The 23,415-nt window shown below is 39.0% G+C and overlaps 1 protein-coding gene across 1 annotated transcript in view; it reads right to left on the bottom strand.

Moving 5' to 3' along the window:
- Window positions 1-23,415, bottom strand: part of LOC122796810 (ATP-dependent translocase ABCB1-like) — a 1,504,949-nt gene that overhangs the window by 1,184,994 nt on the left and 296,540 nt on the right. The window contains exon 7 of the mRNA XM_044065546.1: window positions 8,104-8,228. Within this exon, the coding sequence (XP_043921481.1) occupies window positions 8,104-8,228 (125 nt within the window). The remainder of the gene's footprint in view (window positions 1-8,103; window positions 8,229-23,415) is intronic.

The following is a 23,415-nucleotide window of genomic DNA, read 5'->3' as shown; positions in this document are numbered from 1 at the left end:
ACAGGTATATACAGTGAGTACTGTACAAATCAATATGTTGTGAGACAAAGATTATATACAATGTAAAATTTATTGAGCCTATAAAATTTTGGTACAGCACTAAAATCTTGCAGTAAATAAATGGATTTTTATAACAGGCAGAAAAAGATTGTTATAAAATAAATTAGTGTTTTCTTATTTCTGTACAGAAAGTCTGGTAAAAAGATCTACACATATAATGAAGAGGAAAGGTAAGAGGTAAGTTATAAAATTATGTAGATGAGATATAAATAATGTGAATGAGGATAGTGGTATTAGAATGTGATAAAAACATCAAGGTATAATTTCTAACTAAGTTAGTATCTGGATTGTTTATAACTAGGGTATATGAGGAAATACATGAAAAGTTGAATGGAGGAAGGCTGGAATAAGAGAAAGAAGAGGAGTGGTATTTACCGCCGACCTTCCGGGTCTTTGAACCGACGCCCCGTGTGGGGCGGGGCATCCTCTGCAGGTACCCGCGACCAACATCGAGGGGAGAGGACTCCGTTGTGCCACCCCCTGGGGGCAGCCCCGCATGGCCGGAAGGGAGTGGTATTTATGAGAGGTATGAACAAGGCTACATTGTTTCAAGTGCAAGAAAGAAAATGAGATAAGAAATAACAAGTTTGTGCTTTCGATACAGGTGTCAACCTGGTGATGAGCAGGAACATGACCAGAACTAGGTAAGGTGTTGTTTCAGCTGAGCTTTACAGCTTGGGAGTTTGTTAGTCTTGGAAGTTTTTCAATATCCTTTGCAAACATTTATTGTTTGCAAATATGGTTAGCAAAAAAGAAGTTATGTACTCCCCATAACGTTTCATGTGCATTGTCCATCTTACCTTCATTCTATACTGGTTGGGGTTTGGAACTAATTCTCGGTTCTGACTTGGCCTTTATAAAAGCTCGAGGACCTCCACCAGCTCGTAGCTGTAACCCTATCCCATCATGCTTAGGGAATGCTCCCCAGAACTTTTTTGCTGATATAACAACAGATACCAAAGAACTATTTCACGTCTAATAGATAAATGAAGAAATATCAGAGAACATTATTTGCCAGTCATAACCGCTCGGTCCTCCAGGAGTGAAAGGCTGGGGGAAGGAGGATGGGATGTAAGACTCAAGGCGAGATGGACAACACACATGGAATGTTATGGTAAGTACATAATTTCTTTATATGATGTTGTCCTATTTCGCCTTCATTCTGTACTGGTTGGGACAGCATCCCTAGCACCATTTTTCTTGGGTGGCTCAAGGGAGAATATTCTTCAGAACAGTGGACACAAAGGAGGCCCTGCTCCTAGAGGCCAAATCCACTTTGTAACGAGTGATAAAGGTATGAGGCCTTACCCATGTTGCTGCAGCACAAATTGTATCAATTGGTAGTCTTGCTTGAAAAGCAGATGAGGTTGCCACAGCCCTTGTAGAATGACCTTTTACTTTTCCAGGGAGTTCTCTCTTTTGAGATTAGTAAGTAAAGGTAATACAATCTGAAAGCCATTTTGAAAGTGTGACTTTTGATATGGGAGCACCTTTCTTGTTATCTGAAAATGATATAAATAACTGATCAGATTTTCTGCAGTCCTTTGTTCTATGCAAATTGAAGCATAATTGCCTATGTACATCTAGCTGGTGTAGCATATACTCTGCCCTGTTGCCATAGCTGGGGGAAAAAACGTTAAGTATACGGATTGATTCAAATTAGACTCTAAGTATACTTTGGGTAGGAAGGATGGGTTTGTTCACAGAGGTCTTTGTGGAAAAGCATGTAGGGGGGCCTTACTGACAATGCTTGTAGTTCTGACACTCTTCTACCAAAAGTGATGGCTACCGAAAAGATTGTCTTCCATGTTAAAACTTTAGATCACAGGATTATGCAGGTCCAAAGAGGGGAAAAATCAAATGGGATAAGACAAAGTTTTGGTCCCATGGTGCTGGAGGATCTTTGATGGGTGGTCTGAATAAAATAGTACCTCTCAGGAAAGCTTTGCAAAGTCTGTGGGACTTTACATTCAGCCCCCATTCACCTACATGGAAGTTTGATATAGCTGCTAGTTTAACTCGAAAAATAGCCGCAATTGTACCTTCATTAAAAACTTTGCCAAGAATTCTAATATAAAGGATATAGGGGCAGAGAAAGAATCAATGTGATTATCCAATGCCCAAAGGGAAAAGCTCTTCCATTTGTTTGTGCATAATTTCCTGGTTGAAGCCTTATGAGACAAGATCAAGATATGTTTCACTGAAGGGGAAATGTCAGAGGAGCCTGGCTATGTGTGGAATTGGAGCAGCCAAGCTAGCAATTGGAGGGTTTAAACTGATGGGTGGATCATCCTTGACGTATGAGTCAGGAGGTCTGGAACTGGTCCAGAATCCATGGCTCCACCTAGAGATGAGGCCAAAGAAAGGGAAACCATATTTGAAGAGGCCAGTACTGGGCAACTAGTATTAAACTCCTTCTCAATGAGCTTGCTTTCTGAAGGACTTTGGGAATCGATGGAAAAGGAGGGGAGCATAGAGGAGACCCAGGGGCCAATCGTGTACAAATACATCCCTAGGTGATTCCCCCAGAGAGGGAATCAAGGCAAAGTAGCTGCTGCATTTGGCATTCATGGACGTGGCAAAAAGGTTGCAGCAAGGCTGGCCCCACTTGCGGAAAATGTCTTCTGCTACTTCCTGTTTTGGGAACCACTTGTGTGGCATCAGAATTGCTCTGCTGAGTTTGTCTGTTATCACACTGGATTTCCCCGGGATGTGCATTGCTGTCAGAAAATGTTGTGAAGAAATTGCCCACTGCCATACTCTTAGGGCCTCTCAACTGAGGGGTTAAGACTTGGTTCCTCCTTGTTTGTTTATGTACCACACAACTGACATGTTGTCTGTCTGTATTGCAATAGTTCCTAGTGGAAGAGAGTCTTGGAATGCTTGCAACACTAGATGCACCACTCTCATCTCTAGGACACTGATGTGCAAGTGGGCCTTGTGATCCCACCAAGTACCTTGGACTGTCCTTTCCAGATAGTGCCCACCCCCATCTGGGAAGCATCCATGGTCACTCTGGCTAATGGTTGTAGAAGAACAAAAGGTCGACCAAGAGTCACATGAGTGGAATGAAGCCACCAACAAAGGTCTTTCTTGCAAGATTATGTTATCATAATTTGGTGAGACATGGGTAACTCCTGCAAGGACCACTGAGTGAGCAGCAGCCACTGCAAAATTCTCATGTGCAGGTGTGCCAATAGTATCAAGCTTATTGCTGCTGCCATGGTACCCAAGACTTTCAGGACAGTTCTTGCTCGTACTTTTTTCTTGGAGGGTAGATTTTTGACTTTATGTCATAGGACTTGAACTCTTTTGGGGGGAAGCTTGGCAAACATTTGTTTTGTATCTAAATCTGCTCCTATAAAAATGATATACTGAGATGGTAACAAGGCAGATTTTTAGTAATTTATTGTGATTCCTAGGTGAAAGCAAAGCTGTATGGTGGTGTCTCTGGCTTTAGTTAGTAGATGCTTGGTGGTGGCAGTTAGGAGCCAGTCATCTAGGTATGGGAACGCTCAGAATCCTAGGCACCTCAAGTGAGCCGTGACTACTGCCATGCACTTGGTGAATACTCTGGGGGCTGTAGTGACACCAAAGGGCAGAGCTCGAAACTGGTAGTGACTGGCTCCCAGCTGAAAGTGCAAATGACTCCTGGATTGCCTGTCCATTTTGATGTGGTAGCATGCATCCTGGTGGTCTATCGAGCACATCAGATCATCTTGTCCCAGAAAGGGAAGTATCAACTGCAGTGTTACCATCTGGAACTTTGACTTTTTTATAGACTTGTTTAATTTGCTGAGATCCAAGATGGGGCTCCAGTCCCCTGTTTTTTGGAACTAAAAAGAAACTTGAGTAAGTTACGGATCCAAACTGGTCTGCAGGGACTGCTTGGATGACTCTTTTGTCTAACAACTTTTGTATTTCTAGAGTTGCCTGATCCCTCTGACTGGGGGGAACATCTGGGATGTTTTTTGAGTTTGGGGTGGGGAAGGAAAAGGGTATGGTGTAGCCTCTAGATACCATCATTTGCACTCACTTACCTTTTGTAATTTCTAGCCAGGCCTTTGAGTAAAAAGATAAGCAACCCCCAACTGCCTCCAGAGATGAACAGACAGGCCTCCTTTCAGGAGCGCTGAAAGGGCTTACCAAGGAAGGATTCACTGTCACCCTGGTTTTGTAAACCCCCTCTGCCACATGGATGGCAGCTTCCATTGGTACTTCCCTCTGTGCCCCTGGGGGAAGAATCACCATGAGTGTCCTGGAAAGCTCTCTGGGATTTTCGAAACCACATTGTTTCCCCCCTTCTGACCTTTGGGGTAAAGTCTAGTAGGTAGGAAGAAACATTTCCTTCCTGTTCACAATTGGTAAGTCTGTCTTTGACTTTTGGCTCGAACAAGGATGAGCCATCAAAAGTGGCGGTAACAAAAGAAGATTTAAAGGGTTCCACAAAATCACACAAGTGCCTCCCGGAATGTCTTCTTAGGGAAATTCCTATAACCACTGCCCTGCTTGCTCCATCTGCTGCATAAGAAATGAGCCTCATGGAAGAGTTGACCACTGAATTTAAGGTGGAGAGCTGAGAGGAAACCTTGTCTGAAAACCCCACAGCTACAGAACCTTGGAGGGTATCTCCTAGCTCTTTCAGGAGATCTCTCTGAAGCCTAGTAAAATGAGTCAGGTAATTCAGTGATCTGAGATCAAAAGTCGCTGAAGAAAAAGTGTACTTTCCATATCTGTCCATCATATGAAACTCTTTGTTTCGCGAATGGACAGACAAGGATGTCTCTGAAAGTTCCTTCTTGGTGGCTGCCACCATCACCATAGCATCTACTGGGACCCCTTTAGTAAGAAACTCCTTGCTCAAACATGCAGTAATAAACCTGTTTGGCCTCTGAGGAACAGGTTCCACTGAGTCTGGAGACTCCCATGCCTTTTGACTAACTATATTCATGAGCTCGTTGAAGGGCGGAGACACCCAAGTGGTGGAAGGGTGAGACGCAAAAGCCTTTGGGTATACAGACTCCTCCTCAGAAGGGTTGATGGGCTTCCAGCCACCTCTCTGCTTATGTATTTCTAGAATGTCTTCGAAGGAGACATCCTCAGAGGGTGACTGTGGGGACCCCTTCAACTCATCAAGGTTTGTATCTGAAGTGATGGACTCCTCTGGGGAGTCTAAATGCTTCTCTTGCATAATCTCTTTTAAGGGACCTCTTTGGAAGGGTATTCGGAGAGGTTTCAGAAGACAGGATTTCACCCAATGGGGCATCCTGAGGCTTTGGGTCTCCACGTCTGTGCAGATGCAATGGTACCAAGGCAGACACTGGTGCTCCTGGGGGAAGAATGTCTGCACCTGAGAGTGGAGTCATCTGTGGTGACAGCACTCTCCTCATCACCTTGCAGGCCCCCCGCCCCAGGTCCGAGGAAGCTCCCAGTTCCGAAGAAACAGAACGCATTCCCAGAACCAAGGGTTTGGCTCCAAGGCCAATGTAGGACCCAAGTTCACCTGAGCCGAAGCCCCAAGAGGCAAGTTCAGATCGGACAACTGTCTGACCCACCTCTCCTCCCCAGACCTACCAGAGAGCAACAGCTCCTAGACCCATCGAGTTCAGATGGAACCAAGGAAGTCAGAGCAGTAGTTGGGCCCAAAGATCCTGGTGTAGGTCTCAGTTCTGATGGTTCCACTACAATCAGTTCCAGACATTCCGGCGTCCCAGATCAGATCGGAGGAGGAATCGATGGAGGGGAGGTGGTCTTTGCTGGGTCCAAATCCCTCTGGGTTGGAGTTGACAATAGTTTAGCCAGTGTCCTTAAAAGTCTCTGCACCACACAATCCACATCATCATCGGAGAGGCTCCTGGAGGATCAAGAGGATGGAGTGGGAGATCTGACAGGTTGAAGCAATGGAGATCTGAAAGTTGAAGAAACTGACTCCAGTTCTGGGGACCGGCTACAAATGTGAAACTCTATTGGTTCCAAAACCACAGCAGAAGCCGAGGAGGAAGGTTTTTCAGGCCAACAGCCTTTGGGTCCGAGGATGACTCTATAGCCAGTTTCTTTGTCGGCTCCGAATGAGTAGTAGTGGTAGGTGATTTTTTCCTAACTTCTTTGATCTGGAAGATGGGGATTTTGGAGATTTTGACGTACTCTGACCTTCTTTGATTGCCTCTGTGAAGGGAGTCTTTAGTAAGCCTCTCAAAATTAGCTTGTTTTTCCTTTCAAGCAACAATCTGTGACTGAATGCATGGCAAATAGCACATGATTCCTGAAGATGGACTGCACCAAGACAGTACACACAAATTGTGTGTCCATCAATCAACAACATTTTTTGGTTACATTTGTCACATTTCTTAAACCCAGAGGATTTGGTTTCTTTAGGATCCTTGGATATTATGTGTAGAGTATTAACAGCAAGAACAACAATAACAACAACTAAGAAAAATATACTACTAGTAACTTTTTTTTTTAATCAACAACAAACACCACAGTAATGCAAACTAACTAGAAAAAAGGAAGGCAGTTCTCTAACTTAAATGAATCTGCTTATAAAGGAAAAATACAGGAAGGGGAAAAGGGCCCTCTAAGTTAAACAGGCCAACAGTAGCCCTCTAACTTAAACAAGCTTACCAGGGGGAATAAACAACAGAGTTAAATGTTTTAATTTACCAAGGTCTCTAATTTAAACGAACTTGGATAATTATTTCTAAATCTAGCCAGGATAGGGAAGTGGAAAAGGGCTAGAGGAAAAAATGATGGCCATTAGCAACAACAACCTACAGAGTGAACATGCTAACTAACTCAAACTAACATACTAAACACTATAAAACATTATAATTATTTATAGTGTACAATTTTTCAAAAATAACAAAAGAAAATTTCCAGTTAGCCAGAGCCCAAATGGAAGCACCCGATCTTGTTTAGTGACAAACAAGATCTGGGGAGCTTTCCCTAATCAAGACGGGATCAGGTTACAGCCACGAGCCAGTGGAAGTCCTCGAGCTTTTGTATAGGATCGGTTCCGAACCCCAACCAGTACAGAATGAATGCGAGATAGGAAAACATCACATCAAATATTTTAACTTATTTATTTTAAGTTAACAATATTATTGAAATGTAAATGCTTGTTGTTGATGCAGTTTTTACTGGTAACGGGTTAAAAATTTTATCTGTGTACCTAACTATCTGGTATCCGCCCTTAGAATGAGGACTACTTGGAGCTATTTGCTACCATTTAAATATTTAATGGTTGGCTTTATTAAAAGGGCTAAAGAGTAATATGTGTGCTCCTTTTGCTAGTTTTGACTATCTAGCAGCAGTGCACCTTAAAGTTTGGGAAGGAGGGAGTTTATGATGCAGTTTCCATTTACGTCTCCATTCTGAAATTGTTGTGTATTTGCATGTGTGTGTCTGGCGAGTGTGTGTGTGTGTGCCTGGCGAGTGTGTGTGTGTGTGCGTGCGTGTGTGTGTGTGTGTGTGTGTGTTCATGTTTGAGGGTGTTTAAAACAGTTTTGATAATGCTGGTAAGACTGCATTGAAGGGCACTGGACTTTATCTGAGGTGGGTAAAATCTGCAAAAGCAGTCATTTTATAACTCTAATCTTTAGCAGGGCGATGTGCAGTTTTCTAGGCATTAATTACTTGGCTATTACATAAGGCAGCAGTGCTCATTTACTGTACATACTTAAGTCCAATTGCCCTTTGTTTTAATGTGTCATGGGGGGATGGTCAAACCCCATATTGCTGGTTCTGGCTCACATGACGTACTGCTGGCAGATGTGCAAGTGTTACAGCCCACAGCTACTTTCCATCACATACATATTTTACACATACTTAGAATTCCTAATAGAGTTATGGGGAATTGTTCTTTTCTTTCTTCTTGTATGTACATGAGAGTGTGTAGCAATGATATCTCTGAATATGAGATTATGAGAAATCTCGCAATTTAATTAAAATAAAAGAAAAAAATGACTTACATTAATGTTAAATAAGAGTCAGATCCTGAAACACAGAATAAAGGAAAAGCACAAAACATTAGGGAAGACAGACCTTTCAATTTCTTTTTCTTGTCCCCCAAATGCCACCACTGTTCTGATTGCTGATAGCACTTCCTCTGCAACTGCTCCTGCCTTTGCATAGGCAGTAAGTTCTTGACCTGTTAGTGTTACCATCACCTGTTGGAAATAGAAAAAAATAATAATTTGGCTACTTAGTTATTGATTACTTGTTTATTTTTATTTTCTACAAAGGCTCATTCTTTCACTAAGTTATCATAAGCTGTGTTTTTTACAGTGCAAGGGGTAAGTCACAATATTTGGTAAAGACAATTATACTGCAAGATAAACAACTAATGTAAATATTTATAATTGTAGATGATATACAAATGTATTGACTCAGTTTTTTCACTGTACTATGTACAACTCTGTCTATTCTTTAGTCTAATTATAATTTTCTGTTTATGTCTTATAAATGGTGCCCAAGTTGTAGCTCAAAAAGGTGTGTCAATCAGTCTGCATCCAGGGTTATCAAACTAAAGTGAGTAAATAAATAAGTAAACATACAGCCAGACCGCTTACCAACAAAGTCAAGATAAATAGCAATAGTTTTAGTGTCAAGGGCACAGCTACTAAGCTTTCCAAGCTAAAGATTTTTTTTACATGTTGATGTCTCAAGAAATGTGCGTGTTTGTATATGTGTGTTTGCATGTGAATATGCTTATGCTTGTGTGTATGCATGTGTTTAAATGCATGTGTGTGTGTGTGTGTGTGTGTGTGTGTGTGTGTGTGTGTGTGTGTGTGTGTGTGTGTTTGTGTACACACAAAGGTGAAGGAATATTTTAGTGTGGCGACTAAATAACCACAGAATAACTGACTGTGGCCACTCCAATCTCAAGAAGCATGCCATCAAGCCCTAAGGCGAATGGCCCTCCTATTATAGAATGTAGTTAAGTCCACAAAAATCACACAAGCTAACAGGCTAAAAAAAAAGAGCCATAAGGATGATAGTGTGGACTACAGAGGATAAGAAAGAAATTATCTATCGTTAGTATTATGCAAGAGGTCCAGAATTTCCAGACAGAAGATATAGAAAAGATTAAGAGAAAAATTAGAGGAAAGAAAAATAATTGCTCAAGAAAAACTGTCAAAAGTTTCAAATGCAAACTGTGCTCATTAATACAAGAGACTCATGAAAATATTATACAGACCAGGAAATCTTGGACTGTTTGGAAAAAGAAGTGACTACAAAAGTGGGAAAATATAAAGAACAAAATCTAGAGATTTTTGAAAGGTATAAAAAATATGGACATGGGAAATAAAGAGAGAGATCTGATATGGTGCAATATTCATGCAAATGAAAAAAAAAATTAATTAATACAAAAAGAGTAATCCCAAAGATATTCAAAGAGAAATACAAACAAAGGCACCCCTATATGGAAAATTTTACAATACAAAAAATAAGATCACAAAGGGGAAGTGTAGAACAGAAGTATAGTAAAGTAGAACTTAAAAAAAATAGAAGTTGAAGTTATAGAATACCTGCAAAGTAAAGGATTTAATGTATAAAGTCTAACACAGGTTATCACAGCATGATAGAACAATGAGTCCCCCAAGTAAGGAGAAACAGGAGGAGCAGGAGATATCTGAAGAAGAAATATGGACATGGGTATGAAAAAGAGATTTAATATGCTATAATATTTGTGCAAAGGAGAAAGCAAAACTAATCAATAAAATAAGAGCAGCACCACATATATTTGAAGAGAAATACAGGCAAAGGCATCAGGGTATGGAAAATTTTACAATACAAAAAAAAAAAGAAAACAAAGGGGGAAGTATTAAAGAGATTTAGTAATGGAGAAGTTAAATAAACAGAAACTGAAGTTATGGATTACCTGTGAAATGAAGGATTTAGTGTAAAAAATCTAACTCTGATAACATCACAGCATGAAAAAATAATGAATTTCCACATTAAGGAAACATTTGATCAGTTGTCATATAAAGATACGTTGTAGCCTACAGTAGGAAGCCAGTACAAAAGTTCAGCTGGAGTTGCACACCAAGGGAAGGAACAGGAAACTGACAACTGAGACACAGTCAGTATTGTGGAGTGATAGGCCAATGAGTTCCCATATGAAAGAGCAACAAACAAAACAGCATGAACCTGAAGAAAATATGGCACAGAAAGATGTTCTGGTACTTTCTGTAGAATGCCTGCAGGAAATGGAGAACAAAAATGTGCCCTCAGTTTAGAAGAAATTGATTTAAGGGAAGAGTTGCTTGATTAATAGTGATGGATAGACATATTAAGATCAATAAAATAAATAGACTACAGAAAGTTAAGACCAAAATGCTAGACGTCTGAAAAAACAGATGAACACAGTAATCAAGATTGTTCATAGAAATCCATGCAATGTAACAGAAGTAAATAAGATATGTTACTGTGCAGATAAATTAATAAAATATTAAGTTTTACCACAAAACGCAAGGCAGTAAGGGAAATGAAGGGGAGAAATTAAATGTCATCATGGAAGTATCAAAAAGAGAAAATTATAAAGCAATTAAGACAAGAAGTGTCACTGTTAGAGGAGTAAAACGGAGGGAATACAACAAAAATGCTCAGAAAGATAGATGTGATAAAAGCAACGCATAGTATCAGAACAAATCAGGATTTGTCTTTTACTATTGCAAAATAATAAAGATAACAGCACAGACAGGAAAACATAGAAGATATACAGATAAATATATACTAAAAGTACAAATTAAGCAAATTGTTGATGACCCAAAAAAATATATAGAGAACTGGGAAACAAGTCAAACAGAACTGAAATGCCACTAAAAAAGGAATAAATAGACAAATTTTGGAGAAATAAATATGATGATCCTATGGAACATAATAAAGATGCTGAATGGCTAGAAGATGTAAAAGAAAGACTAAGAATTTAAATGTACAAGATATGAAATGGGATGAAGAAAAGGCCAGAGACATTGAAACAAAATTAAGAAAAGTTCCTAAAAGGAAAGGCCCAAGGCCCAGATGCAATACCTTACTTCTGGCTAAAAGTATTAACAACTTTACATGAAGATTTAGCCATGAGTAAGAATTATTTATATGCAAACCCTCAGACAGACGTTGCCCTGTTCGATTCTCAGCTACAGTGTCTTCTGTGTAGAGACATGCATGAATGGGCGTACCTTCATTGAAGGTTGTGCGTCAGGGCTGGCAACTCGGCATGTAAAAATCTACTGCCAATCATTAGCGGACCTGAGTTCCACTGTGGCGACCCCTAACTGGGAAAAGCCGAAAGAAACAACAACACCCTGAGCAGACATCAACCTGGTTAACAACAAGAAAAATGATACTCCCTCTTAAGAGCAAACCTGCAAGCTATCCTAAAAACTATATACCAATAACTTGCCTTCTGATAATGTACAAACTATACACTAGAATTGATGCTGTCAGAATTTATAGTCATTTAGGAGAAAACTCAATCATGGCAATATAGCAAAAGGGTAACAAAAGAAAGTCATAAGGAACAAAGGATCATTTGTTGTTAAATAAAGTCATAATGGTGAATTATAAAAAGGTGAAGAATCTAAGTATGGTATGGGTAGATCACAGAAAAGCATATGACAGCATCTCACATTCATGGATAAAAGAGTGTTTACAAATGTATAAGATACATCCTAGACCGACTGATTACATTACAATGACCATGAGACAGTGGCAAACTATTCTGCAATTAAGCCATGATAAAGGACAAATTACTACTCCAGAGATAAAAATTCAAAGGGAGATATTCCAGGGTGACTCCTTGTCACTGCTGAGCTTTTGCTGTGCCCTTAACCCATTAAAATGCCTACTTAGCAGATTAGGTCATGGCTACAATTTGGCTCCCAGAAAACTACAAAGTGTAAAGACTTCTCCTCTTTTGTGGATGATTTAAAACTATATAGTTCATCAGATGAGGAACTGAACGCGCAACTGCAAGTGGTCAAAACTTTCTCAGATGATATAAGATTGTCATCTGGTCTTGATAAATGTACAACAGTAACCTTTAAACCAGGAAAGCTGCAGCACCAAGAAAATATCAGTCAGGGACAGGAATGTGATATAAAGGAACTTGAGCAGGAGGGAGTGTAAAAATATTTGGGAATAGATGAAGGATCGACAATAAAACACGAGCAAATGCAAATAAAACTTAGTAAGGAATATTATAGAATATTAAAATTAATACTGAAAACAGCTCTGACAGGAAAAACGCAATAAACCAATTTGCTCTTCCTGTCCTAACTTACAGGTTTGGAGTGATTGATTGCCCCCCCCCCCCAAAAGGTACTGGATCAACTGAAGAGGAAAACAAAAAAAAATGCTTCATGCTTATCAAATGACTTATAAAAATCAGTGGATACCAAGATTATATATTCCCCATTCTGAATGGACCTCCTTGAAATTGATTACATGTATAGATCTGCAATCGCAGGTCTGCATATGTATCTGCTTATCTCACAAGATCCAAACATAGTGATAGTTTTAAAACATGAGGAGAATACGTCTAAGATGATTTCCCTGTCTAGTTTAACAGAAGTGGGAATGGAAATCAAACCAAATGTAGATGAAAAACAGGCAGCAACTGAATGTGCCAAAAACAAAAGAAAGAATATAAGGTGAAGGATCAGCTAAGAAGACAAGAAATGTGGAAAATGCATAAATATAGATGCAGATACAGAAAAGTCTTGGAACAGCCTAATGCTGCTCAGGACTGAATGCAGGAATGGTTAAGGAGAGGTGAATTTAAACCAAAAGACAAAAGGTTAATATTGGTGGCCCAGGATAGTGCACTACGTACATGCTGGTTTACAAAGTCCATTGAACATGTTGGACAGACAAATGCAGGTTTTGTAAAACAGAATTGGAAAAGACTGCACATCTTGTTGCTGGGTGTGTTACACTAATGGTAGAAGGACTGCATACTGAAAGATATAATAATGTGGCAAGATTGCTGCACTGGGGATTGTGTAAACATTATAATATTGAGGTAGCTGAGAAGCACTGAAATCATGAGTCGCAAAGCATTACAGAACATGATGAAGGTTACATCACATGGGATCACCCATTACCAACAGATCAGAGTAAACCAAATATAGCAGTTCATGAAAAGAAGACGAAAGAAGAATCAGTCATTGCAATTGCTACACCCAGTGACTGCAGTGTCTTACATACAGAGACACAAAGTCATAAAATACCAGGATTTACAGCAGAAAGTAGGGCAATGTGGAAAAAGGATACAGGATACCCAGATGGCTCCAACAGTAGTAGCAGCAATGGGTCTTATAAAAAAGAATTGACAATCATATTTAGATATGTTACCGATACATGTAAGTGTGTATCAATTGCAGGAGTCAATTCTGGTCACAATGCAAGTGCGAAAACAGCACTTTTGGCTAACATCAAAGACTGAAACAATACTAATTTCATGAAATGTAATCATATTTTGACTTAGGAATGGGGTTCATTCCAGTCATGGTATTAGAAACCTAAAAGACTTGGAAAATTTTAAAAAAGTGAATAGTTACGGCATTTCATTTTGGAAGGGTAGGTGGAATGCTTAAACTACTATTCGGGAGGAAAATCATTTTGTTTTAGGGACTTGGGCACAAAAGAATTCAATACTGAAATTAAGAGCAGATTTTCCCTCTTGCAGATTGGAACATCCAATGAATATCTGGTTATTGGCCACGATTCTACTAGACAGAATTTCATTTCCATAACCAGGTTAAACAAAATATTTCATCTGACAAAATTGGTGATTTAGTAGTCACATAATTTCATATGCATAACAGTATGATGCAAATCCTCCATCTCTTATATTGCCAAAATAATTATATGTCAGCTATTTTTTTGCTCCCTGAGTCCTTCCCCCTCCATAAAAAAATGTACTAAACCACTCCACTACATCACCAAGGTAGGCATAGAATGTTAACTTCCAGTAGAGGCATCATCAAAAATGAAAGTTAATTTATCTCAAACAAACAACTCCCACATAAATGTAATTTCCATATTGCTAACAAACTAATACACTGTCCCTGTTTAAGGCGGGTTGCACATGAATGATGCAGGCTGATTTTTAACAATGGCTTAGGAAAGATTCTGGATTCATGGTATTCTCTTGCAGAACTTTATGTCATTTTCAGATAGTAGTTCCAAGAAGGCTCTTGTGAAGTTGAAGCCATCTAACTGAACCTCAATAAATGATTTAGTCTGGAAGGGGTGATTATGTCACACCATGACTAAGTGCAGCCTGTCCCTGCTCAGCATGCCATTGTTCCCAGCAACCTACCTACTGTTGTGAGAATGTCAGGTGGGGTATGGTCCACTGACAAGCTCACCATATGCCAGAATAAGTAATTTATTAGCAAAACATTGCCCTGTTTGAAACCACACATATCTCCTATAGCATGTACATGATATTGTTTATCTATCTGCATCACCTTCATGTTTCTATGTGCAGTGAATTCTGAATCTCACTGTCACAGGCTGGTATACTCATATCCAGTCATTCCTATGCAGCTCGATCAGCTTTAGAATTTTATTCTTGTTTACCCCCAAAAATGACAATTGTATGAGATGTTCACCTTAACAGTAAATAATTAGCTGATTCCGTCTCTGCAGTTTGTTCACAACGTCTGAATTATTAATAATCCCAGAGAACGAGGAAGAAAAATGATGAAAATGGCTTCATGTTGTAGTAACTGTGTACTAAAATGACATTCAATGGCAGTATTATTCTAGAAACAACGCAGAAGAAGGAAAAAAAGACAAAAAATGTCATAGGAGATATCATTAATGGACTGAAATTATTTATTACACTGTCTCTAAAAACTAATATTCTCTATTCCACATTTTCAAGACAAGGTAGTATACAAAGGAAGGCTAAATGGATCCCGTAAGGCACAACTCACCAAATCAAACTTTGAAGAACCTACATGATAAAAAAATGGTCAATAACAGAGGAGAGAAGCGCCACCCATCCTGGCAGTATGAGCTGGTCAGGTCCCACTGCATTGATGGCACCCAGAAATGCAGCTCAAATGAGTGTTAGTGAGTGTGGGCCCAAACAAGGAGAGTTGGCACTGCAGCCAAAGTGCTCATCTGCTATTAGACTCGACTGAGCACAGCTCTGTATCATGCCTACTAGATAATAGGAGAAGGGCTGAAAGAAAAAAAAGAACAGACTGTTTCAAAAGGGTAACAGTATATCCTACACTGCAGCTCTGTAAAAATTATCCAAAAATGTGCTCTTGAGAATTGTTAAGAGGTAGTCAACAAATCTTTTAAGCTGAGAATTATCATCCAAGAGTGGATTTGCACAGACTATTTGAGAAACAGTCACAGCTCTGGAAAATGAGATGTAACATGAGATGGTAAAGACTAAACAGACTTCTAATAATACAAATAAATTCAATCAGAAAGGCACAGACCGAGCTATCCTTGAAACTGGGAATCCAATATCTTAAAGATAAAGAAATAGAGGTTGGAAATCTTTCCTGATGTCATTGATTTGTCAAGACACAAACTTATCTGCCTGCAAATTACTATGAAAATGCAACAATATTTCATTTTTGTTAGTATATCTTGAAAAGGAAGGGACAGGCAAATTGAAATACTGTCTGGATAGCTGCCCTGGGTAGGAATGGTGCCCTGAATTTATGCAAAAGCAAAAAGAGACTGTTGACAACTAAAGTTTTCATCTCCAAATTTTTTTCTGGGTGAAGAAATGATGCTATCATAACAATAGCCAGTAACTCATTTGGATAAACTGATAAGCATATATGCATACCTGCAGTGCAGGAAGTACTGACCTGTGGGTTGAAAAACTCTTAAAAATACATAGGTTATAAATGGTATACCAGTTTGCTAGAATGATTGCCACTGCAGACTTTTCATGACTTGAAATAAACATGGCAAGGTAGAAGTAGACAAAATAACAGAATCATTTCTACAGACACCGAAAAGCACACAAGTAGCACACAAATGCAAAATATCAACAGGAAAAGACAACTGAAGGAGAACTGGCATTAATGACATTGAACAATACATGTATAAAAAGTAAATGAATTGCATAGCAGATGGGATAGCTAGTATCACTATAGAGAGATGCTAATTAATATACTAATCACTCTGAATCAGCTGCTTGAAAAGTTGGAGTCCAAGCTTTAACATCCATAAGGGAAGAAATAAGAGGCATGCTTTGAGAAACAGTTTAGAAGGACCAGCACAATACAATAAGTTCATCACAGCTAGATTCTGTTAGAGGAAAAGTATACCTTCAGAATAGCACATGGAGAAAAACACTTGTAATGGGTACGTTTAGACAGAGGTGACTCCAAGAGAGCTGTGTCACCTATCTAAAAAATGAGCCCAGAGAAAAAGAAAATATGCTGCTCAGGATACATCTGAATAACAATTCTACTGAATATCTTGCAAAAGGAAGAGAAAGGAAACAGACTTTTCATGATGTTGTTTGTCTAGGACTAAACATGAAATAAGCATATTCTCAATGACAGAAGGCTGTCCGCAGTAGGCAGCAGAAATCAGACTATATTGAGGAATGTGAAACAAGTCTCTCAAGATAAAACTGTCAATGCAGAATTATGTAAAAAACATAATCTATTTTCATAGGAACAAGGCTTCATGGCAGAAATGCAGGAATAGAGGGAAACTGTTGTCTGCCTAGTTAAGAAATAGACTATTGCACTACTGCCAGCACTGGGATGGACACTGAAGGGAAGGAAACTATAAAAGCTTGGAGTGTGTAAAGGACTACCATTAAATTTAAGCTAGAGGTGCAAAAGGTATCCACACAGGTCTTACGAGATATATGACATGAGGAATACAGTACAACCCTCACATTATTAATAAGGTGCAAGTCTGACACATCATTTTGATAGAGAAAAGTACTGTTGCCAAGTGGCCCAAGACAGTGAAAAAACATGCAGGGCGTTAGTATAATGAGTTTCCTGTGCTTAAAGAAAAACGTGAGGACACAGAATTTACCTGAATAAATAAAATTAATTTAAAGTATATCCCATTAGAAAAATAGTAAGGCCAAGCAGGAGATACTAACTGAAAATTAAGTGGTGGTAGCATGCATTGCCATGAGAACATTTAAAGACTGAAGGGTGGACAATAAGGAAAATGATTGGAATTTGTTCTAATAGCCTGATGCCCCACTCCTCCCAAAAGTGAGTGTCAGAGTGACCTAATTTCTCCAAAAGTGCATAGGTGGAGGTTAATATGTTCATTGGTTGGTACTAGGCAAACAGTCTAATAGACCATTAGGAGTCTAGCCACTGCATCTCCCATTTCATGTTCCCTTATCTATAGGGGCCTGTTAAGCCAGCCTAAGGTTGAATTTGTAGATCACTATCCACTTATCAAAGCTGCCTTGCCTGATGTAGAGGGGAAGCTTATTCCAATGGTTGGGGATCTTTTGGCAGAGACAGTTAATATTACAAAGCAAAATTAAGTCGTTAGAGTGAGTACTGGTGGTATCATTGTTTTCCAAATATGTAAGAAGATAAGCAAAACTGGATAAACCATAACCTAAATCAGAAGTCACTGTACAGGATTCCATGAGAGATGGAGCACAGACCAACAGAGGTACTGAGAATTGCACAATCCACAAAAACGCATCCAAAATTGTCTACGTCATTAATAAACAACTTCAGCAAGGTGGTCTACAAACATTACACCTGAATTTCTGTTGTAACAGAACCAAACAGCTACCTGTGTAGCCCTATATAATGAAGGAAGCACTGTCCTCTTATGAAAACTGCCAAAGCACAGGCATGCAATGCAACAAACATTGTCTCATGTAAGCAAGAATCTCCATGGCTCCATACAGAATGATAAACAGTCTGCTCTGTCGCAATAATCTAGTAAGAAAACAGGTAGGACAATGATCAAGTTAAAAGTAGACCCGGCAGCTACCACAAGACAGAAAGATGAATTAGTAAGAAGGATAGTTTAGTATGGCTAAGATCTGCAAAACAGATAAAATTCTAGCAAGAGCAATTCATTTTGTCAGCTGCCTCCAAGAAAGAGAGATTTTAAACCCAATCTGGAAGCATAAAGCAGAAACAACTGAATACCTACCATTCCAAGAGTAACAGTACAGTGTGGCTAGGGTAGCTATGGTTATTTTGACCCATTGTATGGTCCCAGACTATAGGTTCAAGTTCAAATCTATGCAAGTGTCTGTTCCCAGGCACTGTGCAAATTAATAAATAGCAATAAATGTAAGACACAATGTATGATTATAGATTAGGCAAAATAAATAAATACAGTAAAATATATCTTGGTAGAAAATGGAAATATTTCAATTTAATGGCTGTGGGTGGAACAAGTGAAGGGAATTAATAAAATAGCAGGCCAGTATAGATCCTGAGAAAGCAAAAACTTCACAAAATAAATGAGACAAGAGGGTTTGTACTGAAGAGCTTGTCACAGCCTTCATGCGTCGTAAAACAAGACATAATAAAACCATAGGGGGACTGGCAGTGGATGCATACAAACTAATAAAGCTTCCTGTTTTTCTATTACCATCACATCTGATAAACACAGCACTCAAAAAGGGAATCCACGTACTGCATATGCTGAAGACAGGGTGTGGAAGTAACAGTTGTCCTTTTTGTCACACTTGGGTCACACTGCTGCAAGAAAAAAATGAAAGTTCCACATGTACCACTTGTGCGTCCTATGGATACAGAAGACAGAGGGGCACAGCATTCCACAACCAATAAACCAGCATTTCAGAAAGGTATGACAAGTTCTGTCATGGTACCAGCCACCATACAATACTAAACTTTCACAGGAATGCACCAATTTCTATCACTCTGATGAGACATCAATAGAATGTTACACATTCAGTCCCTGCCCATGTCACAATGGAGCATAAGGATGGAGGAAAGCCAATGAGGTAGTCACAACCGTGAAATGCATAGTGGTTGGTACAACGTGGAGAACATTCTCAAAGGAAGCTAGTCAGAATACATGCATTGGCACTCAGAAGGCTCAGTGTTGGGGGTCTCCACAATATCTGAACTAATATTTTAAAAAAGGTGCACCAATTTCCATCATGGTGCCAGCGTTAAGTACAAAACATGTATCTTATAAAACTGCAGCAAGTTCCATCCTACAGATGGGATAGCAACAGAACAATTATACATCTAGTGCTTACCCACTTCCTGTCAGAACACAAAGAAGGTCAATTTACTAGTCACAGCTATGTAACTCAAAGAGCAAAATGGATAGCTTCCTCAAATTACTTTAATCAAAAAATGGGAGGTCAGCACTCACAGGAACTGATGAAAGGGTTGGCCAGATCCCAGCTCTGACAGACCAACCTCAAACAGTTGTCAAGAGCAATTTCAAGGTTAAATAGATCAAACCAAAGCCCATAATCATATGTCCAAAACCAAAACACATCAAGACTGAAATTATTATCAAGAAGGGTTTTGGCCAACACTGACCCTGACCCAATTCTGAGTTCAGCATTGAAAGGGTTAACTCCAAGCCTAGTGTGAAACTGGAATGATAAGGAACAACATCAGAATGAAAGGGTCGACCCAGTTGTTCCTAGCCTCAAAAGCTCAGTCCTGAAAACCAAATGGACCAAGATCAAAGCTGGGGGCACTAACCCTGAAGACAATCTTCAAGACAGCAGATATTCTATCCCTGAGAGGACTGGAGTCAGAGACAAGCAAGGACCAAGTCCTAGTTCTGTTGATTGATACTGAAGGTCTAGGAATCACAGAACTAAATACTTATGCTGCCTGAGCTGACACCAAAGCCGAAGTAGTGCTGGTGAGAAGGAACACTTTAAAGTCAAACAACAAAATAAGATCTCATCTAGAGCTAAAGTTAGTAGTGGTACCGTAAAAGCCAAACACAAAATAGATAAAGAAAGCTTAGGAACCACAGGATCAGAGCTACAAAATATCCTAATTTAACAAGAAACTAATATTAACTGCTAACAAAAGAAATTTTCACTCCAAGACAACAAAGCAATAGGAAATGTTTAGTGATAAAACTGCACCATTCTGACTAATGACAGCTATACAACAAAACTAATCTGATGAGAGAAACAGCTTCAAGCTAACAGAGGGTTGGGAGGAATGACACCTGCAGTAATACGGATAGGAAAAATACTGAAGAAATGGACTTACCTGAAAACAGCAAAAATCTGAGGTTAGAATTGACTTTGAATGGTGACCTGTGATTTTAAGTTGGAAATAATCAGCAAAAACACAACAAAATTGGTAGTCTGGGGTTATTTGTAGATGCAAGCAACTTTTATCAAAGACAAAAAAGAGTCTGGATCTGTATAGCATTATGAGTAAAAGGGGTGGGGCTTGGTAGCCCAGGTAAGTTTTAGATGTTGGCTAAGTTTTGACAGCCTTAGACCTGAAGTACATATAGATGGAGCTCCAATGTCAGATCCTGTCTTTCAAGAAGTATGTTAGTATAGTGATTAAAGACATCCACTTCAAGTTAGGTGTCATACAGAGTAAAACTATTCCATACTACTCACAACAGAATATTCATAAGACTTCTTTACTGCCTTGTAGTAATGGGAAATGTATCCAATGGCACTGCTGACAAACTCCAATGGGATCTAAAACAATCGTCAAAACTGCAGCTAAACTTGTCTCATTATACCATCATTGTATTGTACTATCACAAATAAAATTGCTAAACCAATGTTTTTGTATACTGATTATTGCACTTGATAGATTCCTGTGACATCAGACTTCTACAATGTTATCGCATATTAACACTGTATTCATTCTGTTCATCTGCACTATAAACTACTACTTTGTCTACTATTAACACTGTATACACTTTTGTACTGCTGTGCCTGAAAATGATCTACCTGAATCAGTGCTCTAGTTTTGTCAGCAAATGGTAAATAGAATGAAATAAAATATAAAACAGCCTCCTACTCAACCAACATTTTGCATTTAAGGCACTGCACAGCACAAGTACCTTGCTCTAATTAACCTCATTACATGACATGAGCCTACACTAAAGCTCACATCAACCACTCAAAACCTTCTGCATATGTTTTTTATGTATTTGTTAATCATTTAAGCCTACTGGGCACAACCCAGGAGCACTGTCTCACAGATGGAAAATAGAAACTTAGGGAATCAAACTATGGACTACAGAAAGTAGCTCATTAATAGTGCACAACTTTAATTCTCCACATTAACTGCTTTGTCCCAAAGCTCATTGTTCACAGTGGGATAAGGTTCCTAGAGTATATCTTCCAGGTAAATGAAACAAACTCTCTAAAGAAATTAGACAAATAAACAACCTTCAAGATTATAAATGTGCTCTGAAAATCCATTACTTCAAACATAATATATGTCCACTTTACATGATAAAGTAAAAGCAGCAGCTCTTGCAACAACTTTAATTGATGTATGCAACAGCTGCTGCACCTATGAATACAGCTCAACACTCTATATTATATTTCCAAATACTTCTCATCAATCTTTGGTGTTACATTTGGACTTCAGCATTTGCTATTTTACACAATGCCTCTATTTTGCCCACTTCTGTACATTTCTGAATGCCAAAAAACAAGTTATGTACTTACCATAATGTTCCATCTGTGTTGTCCATCTTCATTTATCCTTTACATATGTATTCATTTCTGAGCATCGAGACCAACACAGCCATTGCTAGAGCCCACAAGAACCAAAACCTATCGAGCTTAAGTCCTACCCAGAATGTTCCTTTCCAAATTATCTCAGTTCGAGTTTGCAGATAAAAAAAGAACAGAAAGCATAATCCTAAAAATCCCTTTATAGAGACCATATATGGTGTCGGATATGAAAAAAAATGTATAACTAGGGCCAATATTAATTCCACCAAAAACCTAATTGGAAGGGGGGTGGGAAGTCGAGGATAAATGAAGATGGACAACACGGATGGAATGTTATAAGTACATAACTTCTTTATCTGATGTTGTCAATCTTCATTTTATCCTTGACATATGGGACAGAGTTCCCATCTACCTTAGATCTTGGGAGGACTCATGGAAGGATATTCCTGAGCACCATAGAACCAAATGATGCTCTTCCTCTAGAGTCCAGATCCAATTTGTAATGAGTAATAAAGGTATGTGGGGTAGCCCATGTTGCTGCTGCACAAATCTCACCCATGGAAGCGTTAGTCTGGAACACTGCTGAAGCAGACATGGCTCTAGTAGAATGTGCCTTAACAGGCCCCAATAATTCAACTTTTCTCTTGTTGTAAATTAAGGAAATACCTTGGTGACTGGCTTGCCTGTTCTTGTACTTGAAAATGAAATAAACAGCTGGTCAGACTTTCTTATGTCTTTTGTTCTATGAAGATGGAACGCAATTGTCTATGTCTAATATTGTCTAATAAATGCAAAGAGTATTTGCTCTTGTTTGAAAAAAATTGTGAAAAATCCTGGTAAATCGATTGCCTGGTTGATATTTGTTCACGAGGCCACTTTTAGTAAAAAGGAAGGGTTTGCTCTCAAGGAAACCCTGTCTCTATGAAGTATCAAATATGGTAGTTTGCAAGACAAAGCTTGAATCTCTGAAATTCTTCTGGTATAGGTAACTGTCACTCATCTTGTACATCATTATAAGATGAAGAGGTTGGGTGTTCATTTAAGTATTTTATTACATACAAACACATCAGGCTGGATAGCAGAAAAGTTGAACTTAAACTATCTAATTGACTAACTACTGCATACTTGCATGCTTACACTTTGGCTGCTCACTACAAAATAGCACTCTTTGTTTGTGCATGCTCAATACATATATGCATGTGCCTGCTGACTAGAAAGCTTCTTAAAGGTATACCACACATACTGGTCTACATCCTCCTTCTTTACTGAGCTGCCTTGCAATGAAAATGACATTTGAATAGGCATGGATATTATACAGGCAATAATTAAGAAAACAACATTCATGTCCATGCTGCTGTGTATCTAGAACTAGGTCTGGAAATGTGACCTGATCTTGTAATGTAGTACTTAGGACTTGGCTTAGCAACAGGGACAGTCACTGGGGAATGTTCTGCTTTGGGAATCTCTGGGATATTCTCAGGAACAGGGTTATCTGCTGCAATGTCCTCTGGAACTGGAACAGTGAATAAGTCACTCTGAGAATTAGAGTCTTTATCACAGGCAAGATGCTGTAACATTGGCTCAGACACCAGTAACAAATGCTTCCAATTCCACCTAAATTCTACTCCCTGGGATTCCACAATGTACGATCTAGGCTCTTCACACAAACTTTTCAAAAATCCTATCTGATC

The sequence above is a fragment of the Protopterus annectens genome, chromosome 3.part0, assembly GCF_019279795.1.
Source record: "Protopterus annectens isolate FY-2018-M chromosome 3.part0, PAN1.0, whole genome shotgun sequence".
In the NCBI taxonomy this organism is placed as follows: domain Eukaryota; kingdom Metazoa; phylum Chordata; order Ceratodontiformes; family Protopteridae; genus Protopterus; species Protopterus annectens.
This window is presented reverse-complemented; position numbering and strand designations above follow the sequence as displayed.